Source organism: Schistocerca piceifrons, chromosome 1 (assembly GCF_021461385.2).
Source record: "Schistocerca piceifrons isolate TAMUIC-IGC-003096 chromosome 1, iqSchPice1.1, whole genome shotgun sequence".
Taxonomy (NCBI): Eukaryota; Metazoa; Arthropoda; class Insecta; order Orthoptera; family Acrididae; genus Schistocerca; species Schistocerca piceifrons.
This window is the reverse complement of record NC_060138.1, coordinates 801,751,053-801,771,521: the sequence shown is the minus strand read 5'-3', so window position 1 is coordinate 801,771,521 and position 20,469 is coordinate 801,751,053. Positions and strand designations below refer to the sequence as shown.

At 38.1% G+C, this 20,469-nt stretch overlaps 1 protein-coding gene across 1 annotated transcript in view; it reads right to left on the bottom strand.

Moving 5' to 3' along the window:
• Positions 1–20,469, bottom strand: part of LOC124789660 (aminopeptidase Ey-like) — a 225,449-nt gene that overhangs the window by 93,374 nt on the left and 111,606 nt on the right. The window contains exon 9 of the mRNA XM_047257098.1: positions 17,614–17,707. Coding sequence (XP_047113054.1) covers positions 17,614–17,707 — 94 coding nt within the window. The remainder of the gene's footprint in view (positions 1–17,613; positions 17,708–20,469) is intronic.

Below are 20,469 nucleotides of genomic sequence, written 5' to 3'. Positions count from 1 at the left end.
TAAGGATAATTATGAGCATAAACACTGTTACAAAGATCGCTAATAGCTGCAAGTTTAAATATGTCTGACCAAGTAACCAAAAAATGAAGTTGAAACACAGTGAGAAGAAATCACTCCACATGATATCACTCTACTCCACACAAACAACTAAGATTTTTCTCTTTTGCCCAAGGGTATTTGTACCTATAACATATATGTAGCTTGCACTCAGAATTGCTAAATTCTTATTCAAGCAATACTTTATATAATTTCATTATTTGTGTCATATTATTCAACCTAATGATTCAACAGCATTGTTAGTTACCACTGAAATCTTGTTAATTAAGAGAAAATAGTAATCAAAGTCTTTATAACAGCATACCAAATGAAAATTAGTGTGAGCTAATCAGCACTTATGAGAAAATTGAAATGACACATATAGACTGTGGATCCAGTTTGCACCTAATTTGTATGTTTGTACACTTGCTGTATGGAATGTTTTGAGTTGTTCAGGTTGAGAATTGTGTATAAGTGACTACTGTCTGAAGAACTGTGATCTGTGGAAGATTGATTCTTTCTAAAGTCTTTGCCACTGGTAATAAACATATTAGTACACTTACAAAAGAGCTAAATGACTGTAATAGCCAACTTATTTTAGTATGACAAGACATTTATGAAGTGTTAAATACTCTGAATTGCCAAAGACAGAGATGATTTCAGTAGAATTTGTGACAATATTTGTTTTGTCATAGGGGTATTTAAAAATACTGTCAATATTGATGATATTAAAAATGAGAGAAACATTTACATTCTTTCATGGTATACTTTGAAGCCAGACATGGAAGTTGGAATAATTTTCTTAGCGAAGCTAGAAGTTTTAATAGACAAATAAAGAGTTAATATTAGGAAATTAGATTTTGATGTTCATACATATATACCTGTATAACTCATCTTTTAGGAAGGTCGATAGACACACAAACAAACACAAACATACACACAAAATTCAAGCTTTCGCAACAAACTGTTGCCTCATCAGGAAAGAGGGAAGGAGAGGGGAAGACGAAAGGAAGTGGGTTTTAAAGGAGAGGGTAAGGAGTCATTCCAATCCCGGGAGCGGAAAGACTTACCTTAGGGGGAAAAAAGGACAGGTCTACACTCGCACACACGCACATATCCATCCACACATACAGACACAAGCTGCTTGTGTCTGTATGTGTGGATGGATATGTGCGTGTGTGCGAGTGTAGACCTGTCCTTTTTTCCCCCTAAGGTAAGTCTTTCCGCTCCCGGGATTGGAATGACTCCTTACCCTCTCCTTTAAAACCCACTTCCTTTCGTCTTCCCCTCTCCTTCCCTCTTTCCTGATGAGGCAACAGTTTGTTGCGAAAGCTTGAATTTTGTGTGTATGTTTGTGTTTGTTTGTGTGTCTATCGACCTGCCAGCGCTTTTGTTCGGTAAGTCACCTCATCTTTGTTTTTATATATAATTTTTCCCACGTGGAATGTTTCCTTCCATTATATTGATATCATCTTTTAGAAAGGTAGTTTTCATTGGACAAAAGTCTGCAGTAATAATAATATGCAGTAATCTCCCAGATTCTATAGGTGCTATGTTCTTGAATAACAGTATAAGTGAACATACTTTCTTTTGTGTTATTTATAACAAACTGACCTTTACAATTCACATGGGGCAATGATGTCATAACCACAATATCAATAAAGATACAGACCTCTGCTACTCTTAATCAAAACTGCCTTTAGCTCTTATAAAGCTAAATAATGCTGTTATAACAATAACTGGTTATTTACCTAGACATAAAATATCACACAGTAACTTGAAAAGAATGCTTTTGGGAAACTATTGTTTCAGTGAATTATTTTCATTTGTAAATTATAGTCCTAAAATCACATACTGACTTCTGTTATTAAAACTGATTCGTCTACCCAGCATTAGGCTAAGTTAAAAATATGTACACACTCCTATAATAGCCTAATTACCTATCTCTAGCAGTTTAATGTTGGCACTGAAGTCATTATTTTGAGACTGGTAGTAATTTGCAATTGCAATATTTCAGTATTTCACTAAGCAGCAGAGTGATAAACATCATTACAACAACATTAAATCAAAATCACTGCATGGAAATACACTTGTATTTACCTGTGTCACCAAAGGATCATGTTGATCAACAAAATATCACACAAATGATGATGGTTGCATCGCTTGAAAAAACTTGCTGGAAATTCTGTCATTTGTAGCCCAAATGGCAAAATACTGCCCTATCTGCTCACCCAGGCAGTACGGTACTTAATTATGAAAACCAGTTCCGGTACAGAACAATCAGGAGGGTTATGTGAAGAGTGGAAGGGGTATTTGATGGCGGCACATTCTATAGTTTGCTTGTTTCTAAAAGATTTTTTTAGTGGCTTGCTCGAAATCATCTGAGCCGACTGCACCCTGCACCCCTGCCCAACCCTCAACATCTTTCAGCCAGGATCTATCTACATTCTTATAACAATGTAATAACGGAAGCTTTTCCAGGTTGTCTATGATTATCTTCAAATGTTAATATTTTTAAGTTGTAGACATAGTGATATAAAATACACAGTTTTTCCCCCTTACCTCTGTAACAATTCTTATCTGGATTTGGGGAATAGTTATTTATTTCTTAGACAGACAGTATTCAGTTTTAATATTGGCTTTTGCATGATTTCAACAATATGTATAGTTCAGCAGTATTTACATTGGATGGCAGCTAGTGACCATCATTTTACACTATGTATCTGTGCATAAAAATGGCATGCCTGTAGAACTGCAATATATGTCTCCAAGTTTTACTACAAGAATGATGTTCTACTGTGAAATGTCTTATTCATGATACCCTTGGAACAATGAGTCCAACTGTCACAACCCTCACGTGTTTGTAAATAAACATCGTATAAACAACAACATATATTGTACATTGTAGAGAAGTTGACTAGCATCAAAGATTGTATAACCATATTATCATGGATAAAAACAAACTCATTTATGAGGTCATATGCATTAGAAGTCAAGCTGAAATCAATGTTAAGACCCCAAAACTGTAGCTAAAATACTAGTGTTTTCTGTTTTTATTTTATAAATAAAATTAGTTTCTATAGTTTCAGATTGACTGTTGAAATACTAATTTAATTCAGATAAGTCATAAAATTAAATACAAGATTGTAGTAGGAGAAAGATACCTATTGTCAAAAGAGGTTCAGATAGTTTTGGCTTTATAATTTATTTGACTCAATGTTAAGATCCTTTAAAGAAGTGCATTTTCCTATATGATACTCTTTTTTTTTAAGAATAGTTTCTTTGCTGAATTTTATAGACTAAATACTATTTGTATAAAGGCCTCCCAAAAGCAAATTGTGTACATAAAATTAAAAAATAAATAAACTTATTTGTGGAATAAATGAAAAACATGAGCCTCTTTAACAAATCAGACCCCCCACCCCCCGCCTCCTTCACAAAATCGTGGCTATGTCCTTGCAAAAGCCTGAAAGATAGTGCAAATGCTATTCCCTGTTGCATGTCTCTGTTCTCCATGCATCAGTCCACTATAAGTGAATCGGTGTGTTTCCTTTATTTTATCTACAGAAGATAGAAAATACCATTAAATTTTCATCCAGTTTCACTTTTGCCAGCACTCTCAAAAAATTGAGAAAAAGTAATGTACAGTCAACTTCTTAACCATCTGACTACAAGTAATATGTTGTCAAAGTCACAGTTTGGATTTCTAAAGGGTTCTGATATTGAGGAGGCTATTTACATAAACACTGAAAATCTGTAGACAGTGAATAGCAAACTACCGGTATATTTCCTGAATGAGATTTTCACTCATCAGTGGAGTGTGTTCTGATATGAAACTTTCTGGCAGATTAGAATTGTGTTCCAAACAGAGACTTGAACTCAGGACCTTTGCCTTTCCCAGGCAAGTGCTCTACTATCTGAGCTACCCAAGCACAATTCGCAACCTGTCCTCAAAGCTTCACTTCCACCAGTACCTCGTCTCCTACCTTCCAAACTTAACAGAAGCTCTCCTGTGAACCTTGCAGAACTAGCACTCCTGCAGGAAAGGATATTGCGGAGCCATGGCTTAGCCGCAGCCTGAGGGATGTTTCCAGAATGAGATATTCAGTCTGCAGTGGAGTGTGTGCTGATATGAAACTCAAACTCGGGACCTCTGCCTTTTGCAGGCAAGTGCTCTACCTTCCGGCAGAAGTGGCGGAAGTGAAGATGTGAGGACGGCTCATGGAGTCATGCTTGGGTATCTCAGATGGTAGAGCACTTGCCCACGAAAGACAAAAGTCTCAGAATGGCACACAGTTTTAATCTGCCAGGAAGTTTCATACTGTCTGTGATCTGTCAAAGACATTTGGCTGTGCAAATTACAGTATTCTTTTAAGTAAATTATAAAATTAAATTGTAAGAAGTAAGAAGAAGAAGCTGACAGTGTCAAATTGTTGAGATTAGATCTAGAGAATAAATGCAAATGGATAGAACATACCACAAAACTGCTGATGGGTATACAAAAATTCTTAATTTACCACACAGATGTTGTCTGAAACAGGTGATAAAAAAATAAATAAGCTAACGTACTCTGCTCAATTTCATTGCATTACGCCACAAGGGACAGTTTTTTGGAGTAACTCATCAAGGTAATACTTTCTGAATCCAAATATGTATAAAATGAATTCTCAGTGGTGTGAGCACAAGAACGTCTTGCACACGCTTGTTCAAGGAACTTGGGATGCAAACTACTACATACCAAAACATTTATATCTTAATGAAATTTTTCGTAAATAATACATCTCTCCTTCAAACAACCAGCACACTTCATTCATTCATTCACTGCTAGAAATAAGAAATATTTGTTCCATAAAGGTGTCCATTAGTCAGGAACATACATTTTCAATAACTCCCCAGCAACCATAAAATGCTGTACCCTGCCACTAGTGGTTGTGAGTGCGAGTGTGCCGAGTGTCGTGTTGCCACATGTGTGTGCTAGAACTGACAGCCAAGTGTACCTGTGCAAGAAGGCCGCTGGATGCCACCTGAGAGAGGCACACACATGGAGTGGTCTCCGCCATGCCACCTACCAGCAACTCACACATATGTATGTGCAGAGCAGTGCTGACTAACTCACTCATGTTCTTCCAACTGGACTGCTAACATCAGTTATTCTATATCTTGTTATGTGTGGATTCAAGGGAGCCTTCTTTCCATTATTGTTCAGAGGTTTATGAACAATGTCATATTTGTGTTATTTGGATCAGTTTCATCTATTATTTGGTTGCTACATGACTGGCACTGAGTTTGGAAGTACACTCCTGGAAATTGAAATAAGAACACCGTGAATTCATTGTCCCAGGAAGGGGAAACTTTATTGACACATTCCTGGGGTCAGATACATCACATGATCACACTGACAGAACCATAGGCACATAGACACAGGCAACAGAGCATGCACAATGTCGGCACTAGTACAGTGTATATCCACCTTTTGCAGCAATGCAGGCTGCTATTCTCCCATGGAGACGATCGTAGAGATGCTGGATGTAGTCCTGTGGAACGGCTTGCCATGCCATTTCCACCTGGCGCCTCAGTTGGACCAGCGTTCGTGCTGGACGTGCAGACCGCGTGAGACGACGCTTCATCCAGTCCCAAACATGCTCAATGGGGGACAGATCCGGAGATCTTGCTGGCCAGGGTAGTTGACTTACACCTTCTAGAGCACGTTGGGTGGCACGGGATACATGCGGACGTGCATTGTCCTGTTGGAACAGCAAGTTCCCTTGCCGGTCTAGGAATGGTAGAACGATGGGTTCGATGACGGTTTGGATGTACCGTGCACTACTCAGTGTCCCCTCGACGATCACCAGTGGTGTACGGCCAGTGTAGGAGATCGCTCCCCACACCATGATGCCGGGTGTTGGCCCTGTGTGCCTCGGTCGTATGCAGTCCTGACTGTGGCGCTCACCTGCACGGCGCCAAACACGCATACGACCATCATTGGCACCAAGGCAGAAGCGACTCTCATCGCTGAAGACGACACGTCTCCATTCGTCCCTCCATTCACACCTGTCGCAACACCACTGGAGGCGGGCTGCACAATGTTGGGGCATGAGCGGAAGACGGCCTAACGGTGTGCGGGACCGTAGCCCAGCCTCATGGAGACGGTTGTGAATGGTCCTCGCTGATACCCCAGGAGCAACAGTGTCCCTAATTTGCTGGGAAGTGGCGGTGCGGTCCCCTACGGCACTGCGTAGGATCCTACGGTCTTGGCGTGCATCCGTGCGTCGCTGCGGTCCGGTCCCAGGTCGACGGGCACGTGCACCTTCCGCCGACCACTGGCGACAACATCGATGTACTGTGGAGACCTCACGCCCCACGTGTTGAGCAATTCGGCGGTATGTCCACCCGGCCTCCCGCATGCCCACTATACGCCCTCGCTCAAAGTCCGTCAACTGCACATACGGTTCACGTCCACGCTGTCGCAGCATGCTACCAGTGTTAAAGACTGCGATGGAGCTCCGTATGCCACGGCAAACTGGCTGACACTGACGGCGGCGGTGCACAAATGCTGCGCAGCTAGTGCCATTCGATGGCCAACACCGCGGTTCCTGGTGTGTCCGCTGTGCTGTGCGTGTGATCATTGCTTGTACAGCCCTCTCGCAGTGTCCGGAGCAAGTATGGTGGGTCTGACACACCGGTGTCAATGTGTTCTTTTTTCCATTTCCAGGAGTGTATTTCTGAGTATGCAATCTTTAAGTGTAGTTACATAAAGCTAGTCATTATGAATGCTGTTCTATCAGCCCTACTGAATAGCTTACTTTGGCAGTGACCACTCTGTCAGCTTCCATTCCAGGGTACCATTCCACGAGTCCATCCACCCAATTTTCCTTCATGTGATGATTCAGCTGAGGATTGGGAAGCTTATGAAAAAAGACACAGACAGCAGTTTTTGGTTTTCGGTGTGACAAACTCAAATTCTTGAAAAGTCTTCCTCTCATGGGTTCCACCTAAAATGTATCAAATACTGTGTCTGCTTGTGCATTCACAAGAACAAGCACCTCTAACTTTTGATCACATGTGCAGTTTATTTTCCAACTAATATCACAAATGAATGCACGTCATAGCGGAGCGAGTTGAATTCTACCGATACTGCAAGAAACCAAACTAGTCATACAGAGCCTGGGAAACTGAACTTCACAGTCTTCGCATTAGTGTCAGTTCATTATTGATGCCCATAATGACTCTTATGCAGACTCTATGGTGTATGATGCAATTATCTGTTTAGCTCCAGGCAAGGAAGTGTGCCAGAAGGCACATAAAACTTATGAAAAAAAACACAGACAGAATTTTTTGGTTTTCAGTGTGACAAACTGGAATTCATGAAAAGTCTCCTTCTTCTCATGGATTCCACCTAAAATGTATCAATTAATGTGTCAGCTTGCCCATTTACAAGAACCAGCACCTCTTACTTTTGATCACAAGTGCAGTTTATTGTCCAACTACCATTGCAAACAAATGCATGTCATAGCAGTGAGGCAGAATGACTCATGCATATGTTCGAGTCCCAAATGAAAAAGTTTGTTGCAGATTCTTTGTTGGACAAAGCCCTTCTCTGTTTTCTGAGCACCTATTGCTTCACACCTATGGGGGAATGGAGCCCAGCTGAGTTGCTTCATGGCAGACAGCCCCACATGCTCTTCCAACTTCTGAGGTCTGTGCCACACATGCTGCAGTTAAGTTCAACCAGCCACTTTGTGCAGGAATCATTGGTGTGAGAGTGAGGGTTTGGGTACTGGCCCAAGTGGGTATGGCCACTCTTGTCTGCTGCTGGGGGTGCCATTTTTGTGACATCCATCAAGACCGCCTACAATAAATCAGACCTTAAGGCAGATATCGATAGTTAACAATATGGTAGCAATCATGGGGGAAACAAACCAGTATGCTTGTGTTTCCATAACATCTGTGTGTAACATTGTATATGTGATGTTCAAGAGAAGTGAAAGCATTTATTAACATGTATTGTTTATGCTATATGCTGTGAATGTTGTCACAAGTGCTACGTTAGTATTTATTTTCTAGATTCTCTAGTAAGTTCGGCATAATTTACAGTGTAAACTGTTCTTGCAATGGGTCGTAGCTGTTGTGTATCAGGATGTAAATCCAATTACGGCAAAACATACAGTACCTCAACATTTAAGTTTCCCAAAGAAACAGCATTGAGGAACAAATGGATTAAACTAATTCATAGAGATAATTTTAAAGTGAACAATAAAACTGTGGTATGCATTAAGCATTTTGAACCTAAGCTTGTGGTTAGGGAAGACATTTTTCGGTTGGAAAATAGTGAACCCATACGTGTGACATGAAAAATACCAAAACTAACAAATGATGCAATTCCAACTATCTTTCCTAATCAGCCTTCTTATCACACAGTACCAGTTACTAAGGGAAGGAAGAATTCTGAAGATTGTGTTCAACAGCTACTGGAACGTGATGAATGTAGTTTCAGTAATTTGTGCAGAAATGACAATATACCTGACTTTCAGCATTTTAAACGCAAAATGCAGAAAAGGAATGTTTACCCATTTACACTGTTAGTACAGGTTGACTACGTGTTTTTCATTAAATTAAAGGGCGATTCAGTCAGTGATGTGCCATTAGTTTCAGTGTGCTTCCAGATATCAAGTTCATTGGAAGTAAAAGTGTTTCACAAAAATGTGTGTCTGCCTACAGAAACCTTGAAATGGATATTACAGTCTGGGGAAGAAGAGAACTCAAATGTGACAAATGGATGAAATTTGACAATCGGGTGAGCCACCTAAATGGTTTCACAGATAGTTCATTGATACCATTGACAAGATTATAATTTTAGTCAATGCTCTCAAACAAGCACTGAAAGATGGTAGTGATTTTCATGATGAAATAGCCCCTAAAATAGAATTTATTTTGGAGCAATTACAACTTGCAATAACAAACCAAAGTAGACATTCTCCTGAGCTTTTGATATTGGCAGCAACCATTTGCTTTTCATTTCCTGGTGCCTACCATCACTTGAGAAAAACAAATGTGTTAACATTACCTCATCCTGTATATTTAAGGCAGTTTCTTTGCAAAATGGATCCAAATAAACCTTGTATTGGTCGATACAGATAGCTGTTTTGAGGAAAGAAAATAAATTTTTTCAGGAAAATGACAAGGTAATTTCAGTGATGCTAGATGAAGTTTATGTTAACTCAAAATTCTCTTATAAGCCAGGAAAGATACTGGGTGTTGCTGAGAATGCTTCAGATACTACAACAGAAGGCGCAATGGAGGTTTTCATGGCACCATCTCTACATTCTGAATATAAAGAAGTAATAGCTCTGTTTCCTGTAAAAAATGTTAGTTCTGATACACTACCGAAAATGACAGTTGATGTATTAAAGTTAGTGCATGAGCCTGGATATGATGTAATATGCCTAGTAACAGATAACCATAGCACTAATAGGAAAATGTATCAGCTTATGTGCGGTGGCACTTTACAGCCAGATTTCTCTTTCTTCTGTTTGACAGTGTTCACTTGCTTAAGTGTATCAGAAATAACTGGTTGAATGGAAAAAATGAATCATTTATAATGCCAAATATTGAGGATACATTTGCTTTCATTAATGTCTTTCTACACAGTGATGAAGGGAATGCTGCATGTGAATATAATGTTAGTGAAGCAAAATTTTCAGATTTGAAGAACCTGTCTCATTCTGAGAAAAATAAACTGTTGAAACTTGCCCCAAAGCTTGTAAGAAAGGCAATATACCCGACTTCTATTGAGAGACAGAATGTTACCCTTGCTCTCAGTGTTTTTGATTCTAAAAATGTGGCAGCACTAGAAATTTTTAAAAGTCAGGGGATTGAGATTTCTGATGGCACTACTCAGTTTTTAAAATTAATCATTAAATCGTGGACAGTTACTAATGTGCAGCGTCCCATGAAAGGCAAATACACATCAGATGAAAATGCTAGCCCTATCACTGGACCTACTGACTCCAAACTTCTGTTCCTTGAAAGTTTGAAAACATATGTTGACATCTGGCATGAATTGCTTACTCATGGAAAACTAAATAATGAAACATATACTGCTTTCTCTCCCACACTTCCAACAACAGTCCAGTTATGTAGATATATTTTTAACACTTACAACTGGCCCAAAATTTTTACAGCAAAATTACACACTGATGCTTTAGAAGCAAGATTTGGAGCTTATAGAAGGCTAAGTGGCTGCACATATAATGTTTCAGTCGAGCAAATCTTGGAATCTGAGAGGAAACTCAAAGTAATAAGTCTGCTTAAGCTCAGATCTACTAAACATGGCGAATTTGCTTTAAATGATTTTACAGCAAAAGTAAATTACAGCATAAAACACCGAATATATGAAAATTTATATAAATTAGAACCTGCTCTGGAGGAACTAGCAAACATTCCCATGATGGATGAAGATTTGAAAGTCTTGGTTTGTATTACTAGCTACACCAGCAAAACAGTGCTTGAAAATGTTCAGGTTGTGAAGAAATGTTACAGATAGAGGATGAAATTTTGTTGCAGTGTGAAACCAAAGAACTCCTTTCCTATTTCAACCAACTGAATCTTGGGGGTTTAAAGTATGCTTCTTCTATAATGATTTCCTTGTGTTGTAATATATATAAACTTTTTCAAGTTCTGATTAGCAGCACATATGAATCAGAATTTCTCAAATTTGAAAATCAAAGAGATGCAGTACTTGCCTTAGGAACTGAATTGTGTGAAAATGCCATTAGTAACCTCAGTGATGTGTGCAAATGTGGCATTCCTTTAAAGACAATAATCAAGAAAAGTATTAAAGTGCTTTCAAATATTTTATTAATAATTATCAAAACTCTTAAATGAAAACTGTGTTTCAAAGGAAATTGCTCAAACATTAGTAAAACAAAAAAGAGGAACTCATGAAGACATTGCATCAAAAATCACAAAATGCAAAGTGGTCAAGCTGAGCAGCAAATAAATCCAACAGGTACTCAAAATCAAAGCAGTTCTAGCATATTACATATTGACAGTGACTAGAATTAACTGCACATTGTTTAATACAATTTTGAGCTTTAGTTGCACCCTTCACTTATTATTGCTATGTAGCTTCTGTTTTGCAAATTATTATTAGTGTCCAAATATGCCATTTGTCTGTGTTGTGTAGTAGTTGTTTAGATTTGATTTTGGGTTGCATCTCCAAATTTTACTTCGTCATAGTACTTATTATGTAATTTGTGACTTTAGTACCACTTTTTATATAAGTTTGAATATAGAAAAATACATAACAATATGACATTTCTTATGCAATTTAGAATCTATTTTACATTCATGAAGCTCGTAAATAATTTGTATTACGGTGCCACTGAAATACTTGGCCTAAGACTGCCGCCTTCTTGGTTTCTGTGTTATGGTCTGATATATTGTAGGTGGTCTTGCAGCCACATGGCTGATGGGCTGATGGTGTGCCACTTTGATCAGCTGCACTCCCATTCACAGCCGGAAGCTACCAGATATTTGGATATGGTACTGATGAATCTGGGGCCAGCACACCACTCTCCCAGTTGTTATTGGATTTTTCGACCTTGGAGCCATTACTTCTCAATCAAACAGCTCCTCAATTGGCATCCTGAGACAAATTGCACCCTGGCGGTACCAGTAATTGAACCTTATTCCCCTGCATAGCAGTCAGACACACTGGCCACAGAGCTACAGAGGTGGACTAATAATCATACGCACCTCAGTGTATTGTACAGTTAGTTATTATCTTTCAAATGAAAATATTTTTCAGATTTTTTGACTTACTCCACATCCATGAAGGTAATTTCACTTCAAAATGACATGTAGGTTATGTGGAAAAGACTACTATATATTATTCATCTATCAGACTAACTCCTTCATCAGATGACACAACAAAACTCACACACATTCACACTAGCACAATTGAGATACACAGAGCTCCTGCCATCTCCGGGTGCTGAGGCCCAACTGCAACTGTCATATTTGGGTGCTGAGACCCAATTGGAACTGTACCTGAGGTTAGCTCACCATCACAGTTGGGTCTCAGCAGCCAGAGATGACAGTGGTTATGTGCATGTGTGAGCCATGTTTGTGTCAATCAGTGTGAGTTCTGTTGCCTATGTCTGGGAAAATGGCTTAGTCCAATAGTCCAATAGTTTCTCATTGGTCTATCTGCCTCTCAATGCCTCCTCTATGCAGTGAGTAGCAATCTACACTTTTTATGTTGTTGTTATCCCATCCCACATCTTCCACTGTTTGATGTCACCATATGCATACCTATTTTGTGAGATCTCTGCATTATGAATCTATGGAACACAAAGCGCATCTAATCTAATCTATATTATAAAAATGAAATGAACAATAACAATAAAATTAAATATATAAAAATTGAATGCTGTTTGTTGGTAAGTGCATCAATTGAGAAAGGTTGGACCAATTTGGATAATTTAAAAAAAAATGTTCGTTATAGTGTGAATAAGATTTTTAGGGAAAGTAAATATGGAAAAGTAGTCAGGAAAATTTAAAAATTTTGGAAAATGGGAAAGTGCTTTTTTCTATGGGAATTTTTGTATGAATACAAGACCATAACTCATGGATTGAATGATGGATATGTGTAATTCCATTTTTTTTTCATTATGACCATGGAAAAGTTTTTGGGAAAAAATATTTGGGACAGTTACAAAGGAAAGTCAGAAAAAGTGGACAAACTGCAAAAATCATAATTTTTATATCCTCTCTTGATCATAACTGATGACAGGAATGACATAGCCTAATTAGTTAATCCTTTTTTGTTTTGATTGTTATGCTCCCAGGATGGAAATAATCAACTGAATGTTGTCAACTGAAAAAAAAAAAAAAAATGGAAGATGTGAAGAAATATCTAGAAAAATACATTCCAGACTTAATTAAAATAAAATTTCATTTGTTTTTACTTTTGTGTTGTTTTGCAAACTATCCAACAAATGTAGTTATTTTATTTCTGTTTAAATTCCAATTTATTTTGCTCCTATGTGCGGACATGTCAGTTGACATTGATTATCAAGTTGCGAATCAAGCCAATTCGTTACATAGTGATGAAAAATTGATTCAGTTCTTTATTTTTAGTTGAACTGTGATTCTGTTGTAATTTCACTGCAGTTTTAAATGAAATGAATTAAGTTTTGTCATTTTATCTCAAACAAATTTACAGATTTACTTATGAAATACTGTGAGCTTTGAAGTGACAAACAATTACACAGTAACAACAAAGCATCTATTTTCAATTGAATTGTGATTATTCGCATCACACATCATGTAGTGATTGGCCACAACTGAACTGAACTGACACAATTTAATCACACTGCAATTCCAACAATAAGATGGAACAATTTAGGTCACACAACTTGCAATACTATGAACCAACCAAATTTTTGATACGGTTGAGATGTAGAGCAACACGAAGAGTGAAATGAAATTGAATGGAATTGATTATTGCTGATGCATTCAGCATGGATGCGGGAAGAAGGGGAAAATGAAAAAGTGACATCATTGGTCAGTAGAAACCAATTGCATCACAATGCATTTGGACAACGATGAAAGAAGAAAAAAATCTGGCACTGGACAAATACTCATCAAGCTGTATTCTGTTACAAACTGACAACTGATTGCAGTGCAGACCAATCCATTGCTACTTAATCGATGATTGTTATGTGCACACATTGTAAGGCATTCAGATACAGAAAGGAAACCCCTGGATTGTGTTATACAAGGGACAAAGGCAAACTGGAACCATTAGGCCACTGCTGGAGCTATAGTGCTCAGTAGTTTCTGGAACAGTAACAGATTTCACATGTTACCTGATTCAAATCCAGAAAAAAAAATTGGTGCAACAAATATGGCTTGGGGCAATCTCATGCCCACTTTCAAGTTAACTGCAACACAATCACTTTTCACACTATCTAATTTAATTTAATTCAATTTAATTTAATTCAGTAAGGCAAATTTTGGAACAAAACTTTGTGTTTTGAAGTTGGGCACATTCCAGGTACAATTTTGGAACAAAACTACATGGTTTAAAGTTGATCACTTTACAGGTACATTACACATTTCCAGCATTTCAGTGTTGTAATGTGAATAGAATTCATGTTGCATGTAAAATTTACCATTGGCATACTTCTGAATTCCTCAAATTGAATATTCATGGCCACAATCATCAATAGATGCAACAATCACTCAAAAATACATTTTTTCCTCTATTATTTTTTCACACATTTTCAACAATTTTCACAAATTCCCAAAACAATCTCAAAGAAATTTGAACAGAATAACATCTGGCACGTCATCTGTGGTAATCTTATATTAACAAGTAAGGAAAGTTTTGGCAGAATTAAATACTTTAGGAGTAAAGGAGACCACTTACCAAATAGCCAGAGTATTGAGTTGTCAACTGTCTTTTGGAATAAATCCAACACATCTGTGCCCCTAGATTGTGCTGGACACACAATGCCTGGATTACATTTCAGCAAGTGTACAAGGCTGGATATGGGAGAGAAAGGTAGGAGGCAGTAAAAGGGGTTGGGGGTGGGCAGCTAGAGGCCTGGAGGGGAGGCAACCTGTTTACTGGCTAGGAATGTGGAGGGACACGGGTAGGTGCAGGGTTTAATCAAGTTATACACGGGTAACAGAGTTGGCAGGTATGATTTGTCATTAATGTGGCACAGGAACATGGATTGGAAGAGGGTTGCAGGACAGTGGAAGCGGACACTGTTGGGTAGGGGATGTGGAGACAGTGGGTTAATGGAGACTGAGATCAGGTGGGTTAATGAACCAAAGAATGTGTTGCAAGGATAACTCCCATCTGTGTAGTTCAGAAAAGCTGGTGATGAAGGGGAAGACCCAGATGGCTCAGGTTGAGAAACAGTCAGTGAACTTGAGCATTTGATGCTCAGCTATTTGTCATGTCACTGGGTGGTCAACTTTGTACTCAACCACAGTTTGGTCGTGACCATTCATTCTGGTGGACAGCTAGTTGGTTGTCAAACTGACATAAAAAGCTGCACAGTGATTGCAGCAGTGTTGGTATATGCCATGACTGCTTTCACAGGTTGCTCTGGGGTAAACATATGACAGGACTGTAATAGGCAGTGCTGGGTGTGTGGATTGGCAAGCCTTATACCTGGGTCTTCCAAATGGTTATGATCTCTGTGGCAGAGATGTGGTAGTAGGAGCGGCTTAATGACTGACCAATGTTGTGTAGATTGGATGGGCTATGGAATTCCACTTTGGAATGGGTGGCTAGGATGTTGGGTAGGACATCCCTCATTTCCAAGCATAATGATAGATAATCAAAGTGTTGGTGAAAGATAAGGTTCAGTCATGATAATGTGTGATGAGAAGGTACTCATGTGTAGCTGATTCTTATTGGTGATGGGGAGATTAGAGGGTGTGTGAGGATATGGCAAAGGAAATCTGTTTGTGGACTAGTTTTGAGGAAGGGTAGGGGGTAGTGGCTCCATTTTCCAAAAAAATATGTTGACAATAAAATGGTCATGATGCACACGGTTCCCAATGGATTTAGACATCAAGCCATTAAAGTGTAGGAACTGCTGGTGGATAATGGGTTCCATATGTATGGAGCTGTGGATGGAGCAATCAGAGAGGAAGTGGTCAATGTCCAGAAAGGTGGCACATTGGCTTGAGGAGCATCAGGTGAACCAGATAAAAGAGAAGGTGTTGAGATTGTGGAGGATTGAGGAAGGTATCTTGGTGTGATTCCAAATCATGACAGTATTGTCAGGTGTGATGTTGAGAGGAGATAAACATTAAGGGGAAAGCATAAGTCATTTCTAAGGGACAATTACTTTTACTCACTAAAACAATTATTAACTAAACACACACACACACACACACACACACACACATGTACACTGTATCTGTTTGTGTGTCTAAAGCCCATGTATGTACTAATAATGTATTACTGGATCAAAATGCTCCAATAAATGTTTGGAAAAAATTATCATTATTACTATTAGGTAAAAAATTTCTTGGTGGTAGCCATAGTTTCCAAGACAGAGAATTACTATTGAAAGTACACAGCTATTTATACAGTATTTGTCAGAAAGCCATAAAATATGAATTTCTATGTCTACACTCTGCAAACACCTGCGAAATCCATGGCAGAGGATGCTGCCCATTGTACCAGTTATTAGTGCTTTTCCTCATTCCATACTTACTGGAGTACAGGAACAGTGGCCATTTAAATGCCTCTGCGCATGTTGTAATTAATGTAATTTTGTCCACACGATCCCTATGGAAGTGATACATAGGGGGTTATACATATAACAGTATGCATATAAATCTATATCTACATCTATATTCTGCAAACCACTGTGAGGTACGTGGTAGATGATATGTCCCATTGTACCAGTTATTTGGATTTCTTCTTGTTCAATTCATGTACAGAGTGCGGGAAGAATGATTGGATGCCTCCGTGCATGCAGTAATTATTCTAATCTTACCTTGACAATCCCCATGTGAGTGACATGTAGGTGGCTGTACTATATTACTAGAGTAATCATTTAAAGTCAGTTCTTGAAACTTTGTTAATAGACTCTCTTGGGATAGTTTACATCTCTCTTCAAGAGTTTTTCAGTTCAGTTCCTTCAGTATCACTGAGATGGTCTCCTATGGATTAAACAGACCTGTGACCATTCATGCTGCTCTTGACTGCATACATTCAACATCCCCTGTTAGCTAGAACTGGTTGCATGAGTGAATTTTAAGCAATCTCCTTTGTAGATTGATTGCACTTCTCCAGTATTCTACCAATAAACCAAAGTCTACCACCTGCTTTACCTACAACAGAACCTATGTGAGCATTCCATTTCATATCCCTACTAAGTGTTACACCCAGCTGTTTGTATGAGTTGGTCAATTCCAACATTGATATTATAGTCATAGGATACAATGTTTTTTCATTTTGTCAAGTGCAAAATTTTTCAATTCTGAACATTTAAAGCAAGTTGCAAATTGCTGCACCACTTTGAAATCTTATCCAGATCTGACTGAATATTTATGCAGCTACTTTCTGATAGTACTTCATTACTGATGACTGCATCATCTGCAAAAAGCCTGATCTTACTATTAATATTGTTTGCAAGGTCTATAATATACAGCATGAACAGCAAGGACCCAACACACTTCCCTGATGTACACATGCTGTTATACCAAAAATGGTTCAAATGGCTCTGAGCACTATGGGATTTAACATCTATGGTCATCAGCCCCTAGAACTTAGAACTACTTAAACCTAACTAACCTAAGGACAGCACACAACACCCAGCCATCACGAGGCAGAGAAAATCCCTGACCCCGACGGGAATCGAACCTGGGAACCTGGGCGTGGGAAGCGAGAACGCTACCGCACGACCACGAGATGCGGGCTGTTCTGTCCTGATGGGAAACTGAAGTTTTCCATGCATTAAAATAACATCAGATGTAAACTAAAATAGAATATTGATCTCTGATTCATGTAATAATGGTAATAGTGACACTTCTTACCAACTATATTGTCATAAGGAGTGTTGTAATTTGTCACACTGATAGATGTTGCTGTCATTGTGTAAATTGTTCCCCAGTTAAACACATCACCAATCTGTGAAAAAAGAAGATGTCAGTATGTTAGAAATAGGGACTACAATCAATTTCAATATTACAGCTAAATAACAAGGAGCTAGTAGGCATATAGCCAGTGCTCTTAGAAAAGTGCCTTTCATTACATTAAAAAGATACTTATATGAAATATATTTTCATGCCCTCACAGCATCGCAGATATTCTCATAAGTAAGAGGATCTGATGTTCTCAGAAGGCAGGTCATAAACCTTTTTACGACGGTTGTCTGTAAATTGAGCTCTCCAATGTTTTTTTTTTTCACATAGTACACAAAATTTTATTGCAAAACCAATTACAAATTCTGAAAGGTTGGCCTTTTAGCCATTTTTCAGTGTAATCCCCATCACACTAATACATTTTTTGAGACACTCCAGAAGCTTTTTCATACCCACATCATTCTAGTCTCCCATCGACTCATGCAGGAAGGAATGAACAGCTGCCTTCACCAATGGGAATTATAATCTGTTGTCAGAACATATTCAGTGCTTGTTGACACTCTCAATCTCTAATATTAGTGTGTACCAATACTTAAATTACTAATAAGTTCAAGTGGTCTTTTATCATTGTCCCTGTATCTGTGACAGCCTCTAAGGATGTGAATGAGATTATCAGAAATATTTGTGTGTGATAGTGGCATCTGTATCCTGTTGAGAGAGTTCTCTATGACCCATCTGCTCACATAGATATTGCTGCTGTGTACCAAGGCATTAGTAAGTGATCTGATGTACTACAGTCCACGTACTTACTGTTACAACCTGAACTAGCACAGGATAACACTTGTCACCTGAATGTCATTAATATATATGATATGCATACAACTTTGTGTTCAGGGAAACCACAGCTGTGAATGAACATCTTGTGGAATGAAAACACAAACAGTTGTATATAAGATCCTTAATTTGAAACCACAACTGGTGTCATACCTTAAATCCATATCTTCAGCTGGAAATAAAAAATTGCATCATATGAGGACCAAATATGCAGTAAATAGAAGGACCAGTAATAGTAATCCTTCAAATGAGTGTACAGTCAAACTGTAAATAAGCTGAATGGTGTTATGCCTCAAAAACTGAACCAAAACCTAAATTCAGGAAGATCTCATCTGGCCTATTTGCAATTTCACTGTATGCTCACTTGACAGATTACTGTTATTTGGACAGTGAATGTTAGGTCTTCTATCCATCCTTAAATTTGGGTTTCATATGACGTAAGTTACAAGATGAATAATGTAGGAAAAGACAGATTGCTACTCACTGTAAAGAAGATACGTCAAGATGCAGATATGCACGATTAAAAGACACTCTGTCTGCAACTTAACGTGTCTTCTTCATGGTAAATAGCAATCGGTCTCTTCTTACATTGTTGATATTCCTGCCTGGAGTTTCCATTGTTTAATTAACAAGATGATTTAGACACAATTTATAGTTTATGTAATGAATGGCAACTGGGTGAAAAAGTAGAAAAATGTAAGTTAATGAGGATGAGTAGGAAAAACAAATACATAACATTCAGATACAGCATTAGGAGTGTCTTGATTGACCCAGTCATGTCATTTCAATATTTGGATACAACAATACAAAGCAAAATGAAATGGAATGAGCATGTGAGGATTAATGCATGGGAGATGAATGGTTGGTTATGGTTTATTTGGAGAATTTTAGAAAAATGTTGTTCATCTGTAAAGGAGACTGCATATAGGTAGCTATTCTTGAGTACTGCTTGAATGTTTGGGATCTGCACCAGTTCAGATTAAAGAAAGAATTGAAGCAATTGAGAGGTGGGCAACTAGATTTGTCACCAGTAGATTCAAACAACACACAAGTATTAAGGAGATGGTTTGAAAATTCAAATGGAAATCCATGAAGGGAATGTGATATTCTTTTTGAGGAATACTACTGAGAAAATTTAGAAAACTTTCATTTGATGCTGACTGCAGAATGTTTCTACTGCCTGAATATACACTTCGCATAAGGACAATGAAGATAAGATACATGAAATTAGGACTCATACAGATGCATAGAGACAGCCATAATTTTTCTGTTACTCTATCTGAGAGAGGAACAGGCAAGGAAGTGGTTAGTGGTGATGCAAGGTACCCTCTGTCATGCACTGTAGGTAGCTTGCATAGTATGTATGTAGATGTAGGTGTAGGTGTAGAATTTACATTCCCAGATAAATATGCGACTTTAAGCTACAAAACCTGAGGTGGTTCCAAATAAATGATCTTATTTACAACCATTTTCAGTGTGATGTCCATAATAAAAACATACCTGATATATGTGGCAGTATTAGAATTTGAGTTCTCATTATACTCTTGAAACTGAGTCTCATGAAATATGGCATTTTGCATTTTGGGAGATGTAACACCCAAAATATCTGAATTAATGATCATTTAAGCTTAAAAAAGAACTTGACATTTTGTCCTGTGACATCATAGTCATATACCACCAAAATATGTGTCATTTGATGAATTGAAAAGAAAAAAAGAAAAGAAACACTTTAAAACCTTACTTGAAAACTGTCTCTAATACAATTATTCATCAATGTTTTGTGTGTATATTTGTATGTGTGTGATTACAGAACCAGACTGTACTTTCAAATTAAATAACCTCTGGCAAATATTTGCGAACAACAGTTTAAGAAACTATTACAAAAGTGAATAATGTAAATGGTAACATCCATGTTTGATGTTTATACAAGGAATGATGTTAACCAAAAGACCATTCAACAGAGATCAAGTAAGT